This window comes from Lontra canadensis, unplaced genomic scaffold (genome assembly GCF_010015895.1).
Source record: "Lontra canadensis isolate GAN:19392208 unplaced genomic scaffold, GSC_riverotter_1.0 scaffold199, whole genome shotgun sequence".
Taxonomy (NCBI): domain Eukaryota; kingdom Metazoa; phylum Chordata; class Mammalia; order Carnivora; family Mustelidae; genus Lontra; species Lontra canadensis.
Genome location: NW_022631193.1, coordinates 377,642 through 389,926, shown reverse-complemented (window position 1 = coordinate 389,926; position 12,285 = coordinate 377,642). Strand labels below are relative to the sequence as shown.

The 12,285-nt window shown below is 34.6% G+C and overlaps 1 protein-coding gene across 1 annotated transcript; it reads right to left on the bottom strand.

Moving 5' to 3' along the window:
* Window positions 1–2,902: 2,902 nt before the first annotated feature.
* LOC116861469 (olfactory receptor 2T1-like) lies at window positions 2,903–8,741 on the bottom strand. The gene is made up of 2 exons (XM_032848089.1): window positions 8,694–8,741; window positions 2,903–3,892 (listed from the first exon to the last, which is right to left on the bottom strand). Exons 1-2 carry the CDS (start codon window positions 8,739–8,741, stop codon window positions 2,903–2,905), a joined length of 1,038 nt encoding a protein of 345 aa, XP_032703980.1.
* Between the last annotated feature and the right edge of the window lie 3,544 nt (window positions 8,742–12,285).

Here is a 12,285-nt window from a genome sequence, read left to right as displayed (position 1 = left end):
GGTTAGGTGAGCCTAGTGGGGTTAAGGAGGGCATGAATTGCATGGAGCACTGGGTGTGGTGCATAAACAATGAATCTTGGAACACTGAAAAAAAAAATTAAATTAAGACATTAAAAAAATAAAACAAATTAATAATGTACTAGAAAGAAAAAGTGTGTACAATACAATGAAGTAGAAATTTACATCTGTTAGAATGACTTTCATCAAAATATTGGAGAGGGCACAGATTGCATGGAGCACTGGGTGTGGTACAAAAATAATGAATACTGTTACGCTGAAAATAAATTAAAAAAATTTAAAAAAAAACTAAAAACTAAAAAAAAATAGGAGAAAGCAAGTGTTGTCAAGGGCACACTTGTGCACTGTTTGTGATAATGTAAGTTAGAGCAGCCTTTGTGGAAAACAGTATGAAAGTTCCTCCAAAAATAAAAACAATAGTACTACCATATAATTTAGCAATTCTACTTCTGGAAATATATCTGAAGGAAACAAAATCACCATGTAGAGGGATACCTGTGCACTCATTTAATTGCAAAATTGGTCACATAGCCAAGACATGGAAGCATCTTAAACAACCACTGAGGGATGAATGGATAAATAAAATATTATATATAGCTAATATGAGTTATATTTTAACTTTTTATTGAAGCAAAATAAACATACAGGAGCGCCTGGGTGGCTCAGTGGGTTAAAGCCTCTGCCTTCCGCTCAGATCATGATCCCAGAGTCCTGGGATTGAGCCCCGCATCAGGCTCTCTGCTCAGTGGGGAGCCTGCTTCCCCCTCTCTCTCTGCCTGCCTCTCTGCCTACTTGTGATTTCTGTCTGTCAAATAAATAAATAAAATCTTAAAAAAATAAATAAACATACAAAAGTATTAAACACACAAAAAGTTTGAACTTTAGGGGCAGCAGGGTGGCTTAGTGGGTTAAGCCTCTGTCTTTGGCAGAGATGATCACCAGGCTCTCTGCTCAGCAGAAAGCCTGCTTCCCCCCTCACTCTGCCTGCCTAATTGTGATCTCTCTCTCTCTCTCTTTCAAATAAATAAATAAAATCTTAGAAAACAAGTTTGAACTTGGTAAATTTTCTTAAACTGAGCACTGGGTGTGTAATCAGCATCTACACAAAGAAACTGGAAACCACTAACACCGCAGAACCTACTCACAAACCCTTTCAGCCACTAATCTTCCAAGCATAGGGTAGTTTTGATGAATCTGTACTTTATATAAATGTAATCTTTTGTAACTTTCTTCTTCAGTTCAACATGTTTCTGAGATTAATCTATAGCATTGTAAGTAATGTTAGTAGAATGTCTATTCTTATTGTTTGACAATGTCACAATTGATTTATCATGTCACCACCGGTGAGATTTTGGGTAGCTTCTCTGTCTCTCTCTCTCTTTCTTTTTCTCATCTGCTACTACATATCTTTTGGTGAAGATTATGCATATATATTTGTTAGAAATTCACCTGAGTGTGTTTCTTCTGGGGCACAGAGAACATATATGTTCAGCTTTAGTCAATGTTGCTACATACAATGTTGTGGGGACATAAATTGCTTTCTTGACTGCTATTTTTTTTTTTCCTTTTCATTTCCTTTCCCCCATTAGAATGTAAACTTTTTAACTGTAGATGTTTTTCTTATCTTGCTCAAAGCTATGAATAATAAATGAATACATGGATGAATGATTGAGGAAGCTGTATCTGAAAGATACAGTGTTCAATCAATCACATTCCTTGAAATTTTGCAGCTTAATACACTAATTTAAAATATTACCCTACAGAAGTCCCTTACTTCCTTGATCCCCACTGTTTTCATTTGTAATTAAAGCTGTTAATATGTGGCTTATTTGTTATGAGATTGTTAGAGGGTGACAAACCCTACAGAGTATGTGAATTATTAAGTTTTAGACAGATTGGCTAATACAATTGATTATGATTATTAATAATTTAATAAAGTGACCCCTATGATACCTGAGTAAACTCCTTATACAATCAAATGGAACATTAAACATGATTTGCCACATTCTATTGTCCTCAATTTCTGGATCAGTGGGGAGTATGAATATGGAATATGAGCAAACTGTTATTATCTGACCAGTTTATGATTAATCTTGATGACCCTGTGATGTATTTGAAAAATCACTTTAGTATCCTCTCAGCCCATATCCCTGTGTGTTTCTCTGACATTTGGTAAACCTTTAAGTATATGATACCCTCACATTGTCTTTTCTGGAAAATATTCTTTGTTCTCATCCATTAATTTTAACTTACCTGAAAAAATAACTTTCACTTATGTGTTACAAACAGAAGGTAAATACTACATTGCTACTTAAAGTAAAACACACTTAATTATTGTGGGGATCACAATGACTATTTAAGAAAACTATTCTGACTCTTCTGACAAACTGACAAATTGGAATATACAGGTAGCTACACAACTGTCTTCCTAAAGGGCTGGGTCAGGCATCAGTCCTCAAGATAGAGAAGATAATATTTTTATTATTTTTAGATGGTACATATACTTATACAGCAGTATCATATATACCAAAAGTGTCACCTTCTCTCTTGCACTCCTCAACATAGTTCATGCCATTTAAAATTGCATGCAATTTATGTTGTTTCCAAAAGGTGAAGCTGAAGAGCAAGAAATTTTATTTTCAATTCTTGAAAAACACTGGACATTTATTTTGAATACATGTGAACAGGATTAAAATAAAGGGAAGATACAAGAAAGAAGATGGGATGAAAAAAATGAAGATCAAGAGGATGCATTTTTATATTGACCCTTTTCCCTTTTTTCCTGCACAATCGAGCCTACTTTCCAGTTTAATCCTTCATTGAGAACATGGTCACAGTGTCCACAAAGGCTCCCATTTACTATTGATATGAGAAGAATCCACTATCAAAACATTTCTCCTGACACTCTTTGTGTACCCTTGAATTTGCCTAGTGCCCTCTTCAGAGCTCCAGTCACATCCTTGTTCCTCAGACTGTAGATGAGCGGATTTAACATTGGTGTAAGGATTGTGTAGAACACAGAAAAGACTTTGTCCTGGGCTGGCCTGTGGTAAGAGTGCGGAAGCATGTAGGTGTACATGGCAGCCCCATAGAACAAGGTCACCACTGTCATATGAGATGAGCAGGTGGCGAATGCCTTCTTCCTCCCCTCCACTGAACTCATGTGGTGGACTGTGGTTAAGATTCGGGCATAAGAAGCAATCACCACAGAGAAAGGAATCAGCAGCATCAGAACACAGCACACATACATTACTGTCTCATAGAGGGCTGTGTCTGCACATGCCAAATGCAGGACTGCAGGTGCCTCACAAAAGAAATGGTTAATTTCCTGGGAGTTGCAGAAAGGAAAGCTCATGGTGATGGGAGTTAGAAGGAAGCCATCCAAAGAGCCTCCAAACCAGGAACCTGCTATGATCATCCAACAGACCCGGCGACTCATAAGTACAGGATAGCGAAGGGGTTTGCAGATGGCCACATAGCGGTCATAGGCCATGAGGCCCAACAGGAAGAACTCAGCTCCCACAAGGGTGAGGTAGAGGAAATGCTGAGCTGTGCACCCCATAAAGGAGATGGTTCTTTGACCAAGCAGGTAATCAACCAACATCTTGGGGACAATGGTGGAGATGTACATCATGTCAATGAAGGACAGGTGACTAAGCAGGAAGTACATGGGAGTGTGAAGTCGTGAATCAGTGTGGATCAAGAAGATCATGACCCCATTTGCCATCAGTGCAGTGAAAAAGATGATAGAGATGATAGCAAAAAGAAGGCCTGAGATGTCCTTCTTGTTGAACAGTCCCATGAAGATGAAGTCTGCAGAGGAGGTGTTGTACACTTCCACTGATCCCATGACAGTGATGCTGTGACCTAGAATCTTTTGAATAAAATGACATTATTTTAAGAGAGTTAACATAACGTCATATGAGCTCTTAGACAACAAAATTCTGAAAGTTGGAGGATAACATTTAAAAATATTTTCTTACAACTTTGGCACAGATATCTAGCAACTAATATAGTCTAGATGTTATTTTTACATAAAATTGATAACCTTGAATTAATATTTCTTTAAATACATTGGACAAAATGATGTCAACAGATGTTATTTTACTATAGTGACACATATAACAACACATAAGGGTGTAAACCATGTTATTCAGTTAAACATACTCTGGTGTGTGTGTGTGTGTGTGTGTGTGTGTGTACATATTGCCTTATATGTGTTTAAATTGGTACCCTTATTAAATGAATTTTTATTTTAATCAACACTATCACCAATTAAAAATATCTCATTACTGACTATGAGTAGTTTTTCTCTGCCATTAGGTACAAATGAGTGATATGCTGTATGGGTTGTAAGAATTAAGAGTATCCTTTTGGTTTCAGTTCATCTGTGTTGCAGATGAAATTGTATGGGAGAAAATAAAGTAGAAAATGGAAACCATTCTTGCAAACTCAGAAAAAAGAGGCAAGTTACTCTTGTAGAATTACTTTTGTTTATTTTTAAGAAAAATTTAATTTTAGGATGATGAAGAATTGGCATCAGGATTATGTATAAGTATCAGCATTAGTCAGGTATTAGCATTTAGCATTAGCAATTAGGATTCAGAGTAAATAACACAGAAACATATATGGTAAGATATAAACCACCTATTATTTTTGGCAATTGAATTTTTTATAGTGATTAGTAATTAAGAAAAACTGATGGTTTTATGTAATTTCAGGTGATGGTAAATATACAGTTGTGAAATATCTACAACAAAGTTTTTTAAAATTAAGGATTTTTTTCCTGTCCTTTGACATTAAATATGTCAAGGCAAGATATATTTTACCAATATGTTTTTGAGGTTAAGTGACTAAACTAAACTATGTTCCTATAAATATTCTAAAAATATGAACATTTGAGTCAACTGCTCAGAAAACAAGAAGCTATTAAGAATAATTGTGAAGGGGCATCTCAGTGACACAGTTGGTTAAGCATCTGCCTTCAGGTCATGATTCCAGGGCCCTGGGATTGAGTCCCAAATCTTCTCCCTCTGCCATCTCCTTCTTCTGCTTGTTTTCTCTCTCCCCCTCTCTCTCCCTCTCTCTCTCTCTCTCTGGTAATAAATAAAACCTAAAAAAATTATAATTTTGAAGAGTTTACTTTGTGCCAAGTGCTTCATATCTATTGACTTGCTGAGCTTCACAATAAACCTTTCTCACTGATGGCAGAATTATGAGTGATGTTCTAATGGTCACATATGCTGTTAATGGCAGAGATTTTTGGACCAAGCAGTGTTCAAATCACTGTGTTCTCACCTACATTCTAAAAAACCTAGACATTTACATTACTTGTCAAATGAAATGTGCCAACAATGTGAATCTGTTAAATTTTAACTATATGTATTCATTAATGTGGTTAATAAAAATGTCATAACTCAAAATACATCACATAAATTATTATAATCATGACTGCTGATTTTTAATAGGATAAACTCTTATTTTTTCTTGTTTAGCTTCTTCTTTTGGTGATAATTTTAAAAGCTTTGAGCCAAATTTCATAAATTTCCCTGACACCAAGTACCATTTCATCATTTCCAATCTGCCTCATTTTTCTTCTACTTTTCTAATTTCATTAATGGAACACATTAACATATGTATCTCTGGGAAAATGTCAAGTTTATAGAATAGCCTATGTATTAATAGAATTCTGTTTCCACACCTCCCACATTTTGGGTCTAACTTTTATCATGTAAGATCCCAGTAACAGAGAGAAGATGAGGTATTGCTTTCCAAGGTCTAGTAGATTTACATGTTCACCATTTACATGCATTCTAAAATCTTTTAAAAATATTCTGTCCCTCAAGTTGTTTTTTTTTTCCCTACCTCATCTATCTTCCTAACAGTAACAAAGGCAAACACTAAGTCTTCTCTAGTTTTCATCTGATTGGCCTTATTCTCTTTTTTTTTTTTATATAAAAATGTCTAATTAGCTATTATGGACATCCCTGCTATAAACACTGGGGACCATGTATCTCTTCAAATCACTATGTTTGCATCCTTCAGGTAAATACTTAGCAATGCCAAAATATGGAAAAAGTCCAAATGTCCATCGATAAATCAGTGGATAAATAAGTGGTATTATATATATATATATATATATATATATAATGATGAAATTATATGGGAGAAAATAAATATGTGGAATTTAAGAAACAAAACAGATAAACATTAATGGAAGGGAAGAAAAAATAAAATAAATTAAAATAAAAATAAGATGAAAATTGAGAGGGAGGCAAACCATAAGAGACTCTTAACTCTAGGACACAAACTGAAGGTTGTTGGAAAGGAGTGAGGAGGTAGGGGATTAATTGGGTGATGACATTAAAGAGGGCATTTAATCTATTGAGCACTGGGTGTTATTTTCAACTGATGAATCACTAAAGTCTACCTCTGAAGCAAAAACAACAAAACAACAATAACAACAGCAACAACAACAAAGGTCTACTTGGTCAAAGACAAAGACAAATCCCATTTGGTTAAATTTATCATCTGCTATCTTACTATGAGGAAGGATAATGAGAAGGATCTGTATTTGTTGAAAAAAATATATATATTCATATATATTGTATTACAGGAAATATAATTATACAATAATTGTACAATACAATTGTGTATATATATGTGTGTTATATACATATTTAATAGATTATATATATTCATATATATATATAGTTGAATTTCTGTTGAGCAGAGATTGTATTGCTTTGTTATGGTTAGCACAAATAAAAATGATCAGAAAATATCAGAAAAAGTTATTATGTAACTTTATATAGGTATGTCCTTCTGAAATGAGGTAGTAGACATAGAGTAAAGCAAAATTTAAAATCAGATGATGTGAGTTCTTTCCCTGACATTAATGAATTCTGTTGCTTTGGCTTCTCTTCCCAGACTCTGAGCCTCAGTTTCCATTTATATTGATTTTAAATAATGTAATATGCAGGGTTGCTCTATGGATTAAATGAGAAAATCTTAGGTGAATATATTTTATAAAATGCAAAGCAAAATGCCAATGTTTTACCCATATACATTAGTTCAAAACTATTGGTAAGTATGTAAGAATCTCCAATTTATTATTCAAGCAATCTGTATATTGAAATAAAATGCATAAATTTGAATTGTAAAATACTCCTGAACTTCAATTCAATGGGCTCTGGTAACCCTGGCAAAACTACTTCAGCTGTTAAATTCTATATTTTTTCTCTAATTTTCTCTTCAATTATAGGAAATGGCCTTTAGCAAAAATTCTCAGAAATATATGCATCACTTTTAAGCCTGAAGAGAATCAAAATTTCTTTGAGACGATTATATATGCTTGGACTAGAAATTATAAGAACACAAAAAACTTATTGGATAAAATTTGCATGACTTTATTGGATGAAATTATTTTCAAAATTTACTTAAATTGGGGTGCCTGGGTGGCTCAGTGGGTTAATGCCTCTGCTTTCTGCTCAGGTCATGATCCCAGTGTCCTGGGATCGAGCCCAGCAGGGAGCCTGCTTTCCTTCCTCTCTCTCTGCCTGCCTCTCTGCCTACTTGTGATCTCTGTCTGTCAAATAAATTTAAAAAATTTACTTAAATTAATAATTTTTACACTATATCACAAATTGAAAGAAAAGCAATGCGTTTATTCTATCATGACATTTACAAATAAGTATTCTCTCTTATTTTGTAAAGGGTACATATTTAGTTGAGTACAGATATTTGAAGTTACTTCTCCCATCTAACTGAAGTCAGGATATGATTCATGCTCAGGCCTGGGATGATCATTGGGAGCATCTTTTGAATCAAGTTACAATAGAATCTCTGAGTTTTAAGGTGCAGCATTTTCCTGATTCTATATGGCCACTTGTGAACTTCCTGCCAAATGAAAGAGCATACTCTATGTTTTGTTTTTTGTTTTTGTTTTTTTCCAGTGGAATGGCACCATTGCTAGGAAGCTCTGTGCTCACTTGGATTAAAAATTGCCCCATGGAACTTCCTTCTTGCCCTCTAGATCTTCTCAGAAGCAGCTTCTTCCTTTTTTAACTTTAAGCCTTTCATAATGTGAATATGGTTAGGTTTTCTTCATACTTCTCTGTGCCAATTTACGCTTCCTTGTTCTTGTATACATTCATGAAGACCTTGCCAAAATGCTCAGGTTCCAGGTAATAACTTGAGATGATCTTTGGCAATGTCCATGTCAAAATGCAATATCTCAGTTTCAACAATTACTTCAGGTGAAGTTTATTCAGTGCAGAATACTCTAGAAATATTATTTTTCTGTTCTTATATAGATACATCACACTTTTGGCACATTCTGTACACATTTAAATTCTTCTGGTTTAATCCTTACATAAGAATCTCTCAAGCCAGGGCAATTCATAGTTGTGCAGTTTTGAAACTAAATATAAAACTTTACATTTATCCCTAAATCTTCTGTGTACTCCTAAATTTGGCATAGTATCTCAAAAAGTTGTAATCCTTAATAATATAATCAAATTGAAGAATCATAGACAATGAAATGTCAATGTAATTAGACAATTTCGCCAATTGTTTATTGTTTTTTAGAACATCACTTGAAGGAGTGACTTAGAAGCACATTCCTTTGTCAAACATATACCCTTCCTGCCTGAGCCCCTGAAGAGATCACATACCTGGATAACCACATCTATAGAGACCCACTGTTTCTGATTGCAGTTCATTTTATGGTATGATTGACATAAAACAAAAACAAACAAACAAACAAAAACAACAACAAGAAAACTTGCGAACCTCTTCCAGACTGGAATTGAAGAATATAGGCACCAGTACAACCTTTAAAGGCATTTATGGAAAAATGATTTGTAAAACATTTTCATCCTGACAGCAAGGCAAGAACTCTTGGCTTGAAGTCAGAGGGCCTATGGGAGTCTGTCTATGTGTTGTTAAGGCAAGCACCTCCACTCCCCAAATTTCAGTGTCCTTTTTTGTAACAAGAGGTCAAGAATACAAAGGCAATCATGCCAATGGTCGTGGTAATGGAGAACCCCAGCAGGGAAATAGGAAGCCTTTTTTTCATTGGTGCCCTATAAACTAAGACTAAATGCAAGTTTTTCACTTAACCTCTCTGTGTATTTCAAGTAATATTGTCCATATCCCATCTAATTCACAAGGTCAATTTTCCCCTAAATCTTTAGAAAAAGAAAAAAAAAAGAGAGCAGGAAATATTTTGCTAAGATCATATACACACAGACATAGAAAGGTATTTTATAGAAAAGAAGATTCTTTGCACTATTCTATTTAATAGCACCATGACAATTGGATATTTGCAATGCACACTCTGGGTAATTTCCTCAGAATAAACAGACAGTCCACTTCTCAATGTAGTTGGGTGGGGCACATTGAGCAGTCATTACCTCACTAAGCTTGCGCATGAGATTTGAAGCCCATGAGTTTTAGACAACCCTGCCTCTGTTTCCTTAGGTTTAACTTGCATAAATTTTATTTACATCCTATAAAGAGAGTTGATTCAATCAGAACCCTAGGAAATACTGAGGAAGCTCAATAATTTCCTTATTATTCAAATATTTAAAGTCTCCTTTGAAGAGCTAGGCTAAGTGCTCATCAGGATTTGATTTGTCATCTGTGATTTTCTTGAAAATTTCAACAGACCTGGGTTTTCATTAAGGTAATAGGAAATGAGGAATAAACAGAGTTGTTCTAGATGATCTAAAAGCTTAGATGATTCACTGAATTGCTTAAATTTGAACAAGAATTTTGCATTGTTTAGAAAAACTTGAAACTATTAAATCCAATAATTTAATTTACAGAAACTTTCAGAATGATTTATTCATTTGCCCAATATCATGTTTAGCCTCTTCACCCCACATTCTTCAATACTTTTCTCAGCCATGCAATCTGAATGCTATGTATTAAAAACAGCTTGCTAGACACATTTATTGGTATGCATAAGTTAGGAAGGTAAGGCACATCATCAATATAAAGAAAATCACCCTATGTCTAATTTTATTTATTTTATTTTTTAAAGATTTTATTTATTTGCTTGACAGAGATCACAAGTAAGCAGAGAAGCAGACTCCCTGCTGAGCAGAGAGCCTGATGTGGGGCTTGATCCCAGGACCCTGGGATCATGACCTGAGCTGAAAGCAGAGGCTTAACCCTCTGAGCCACCAAGGCACCCCACCCTATGCCCAATTTTATACTAAACTTAGGTCCGGCTAAAGAAAGATCATCTTGTCATTTACTCAGAGTGGAATCCTCTCCACATAGCCATTCAGAGTAGGGTGCATTGTTCAAAGGTAGAGATGGTCATATAAAATTTAGTAAATAACAACAACAGCAATAACAACAACAACAACACAACAACAACAACTCACCAGGAAACTATAAAAACTTTCCATAACTAAGAAAGAAATGAGGAATGAATAAAGACTTTCTAGACAATGAAGGTGATCTATTACTGGAAGATAAATAAATGATAAAGATTAGTAGATTTAAATTATCCTCTAGTTTATGTTGACAAACTAAAACACAAGGTTATTTTTAGTCAGGGGTATCTACAATGGGAAAACTTTCAAGATCTGGCCAATCTGTATGTCTAGGTGTCCTCTGCATGAAAGTCTAGCACACACGGGTTTTGAATTTGGATTTATAAACTTGAATTTACTGAACTATAGACTAGAATTATCCTTAGCAACTGATGTTGGAATTAGCACAAAGAGAGATGTGCAATTTATTAAGAGATCTTTTGCAATATAACTCTACAGAACGAAGTATCATTAAAAGAATGTCATCCTAAAATCCCTGAAATATTTTGCATTGCCAGGACAAATCATACAAATTTCCAGCCTTCTACAAAAGTATGTTAATTCTTGCTTCCTATCTTTACAAGAAAATACCCAGAAACTAAAGAAAGACAATTGTGAAAGAGTGAGAAGGCAGGAAGAAAGCTGCAGACCATTAAAGAATGCTGAATCCTCTCTGGGTGTTCTGTGTTTGGATTCCTGGGTGCCAAGGGGAAGGTCCAGGGAGAGAAGAAGCAGGAGCTTAAATAGTTTTGTGAGAAGACAATGAAATGAAGTGCTCTTGGAAAGAGCAGGTCTCTTCCCTATGGATTGCAGCAGACATTAATGAGACAGATATGTCACAGTTTAATTAGAAATGTTTCATGGGGTAGAAGAGAGTGAGCCCTAGTGTCATAAGGGCTTTGAGAAAAGTGTTTCAATCACCAGACTCACAAATGTAAGTCCCTGATTTTCTTAGCATTTCATCAGAAATTTCCTCTAGCAGGTTTTCCTCCTACAGAAATGTGGGGGACTAATGTGAAAAGACTTAAAAAAAGATGAAAAATAGCCCAATTCATGTTATTTATTTTAACATTTTATTGGCAGTCTAATAATAATTATTATATTTGTGTATAAAGGCAATGCATACACTGGGAAAAATAAGAAAATGTTTAAAAATTTAAAAGATTCCCCCCCCAAATTTACAAGCTTTCTTAATATCCAGAAATAGGTGCCAAAAACATATATAGAAGGTCATCCTTACAAAATTGCATTTCCAACATGTGTATGCATACATACATAAATGTAATATTTACATACCAACACATATATATGCAAGGGTATGTGTATGTATCTCATATAATTTGACAATTTATATTATCCATAAAGTACTTTATATGAAGTGTCTCTTATGTGAAATATTCTTCCAAAGGTAGAATTCAGTCTTCCCAGGGTATTCTACACTATGGCTATGCTCCCTTATATTTAACTTATGCTTTGTTTTTGATACATATATGGCTTTAATTGTGGCACTGATAAATTGTGTAATGGCAAATATCCTTATACTTAATTTTGAGTGTAGATTTTTGAATTTTTTTTCACATTTTCTTCATTCAGAATTATTTAGTCAATTTGTGTAATATATTTAAAGTTTTTTTTTTAATTGTGTTGTTAGTCGCCACAAAACACATCATTAGGTTTTTTTTTTATTTTAATTTTTTCAGTGGCCCAAGATTCATTGTTTATGCACCACACCCAATGCTCCATGCAATACATGCCCTCCTTAATACCCACCACCAGGTTCACCAATTCCCTCACTCCCCTCCCCTCCAAAAGCCACAGTTTGTTTCACAGAGTCCACAGTCTCTCATGCTTTGTCTCCCCCTCAAATTCCCCCCAACTCACTTTTCCTTTCCTTCTCCTAATATCCTCCACATTATTCCTTATGCTCCATAAGTAAGTG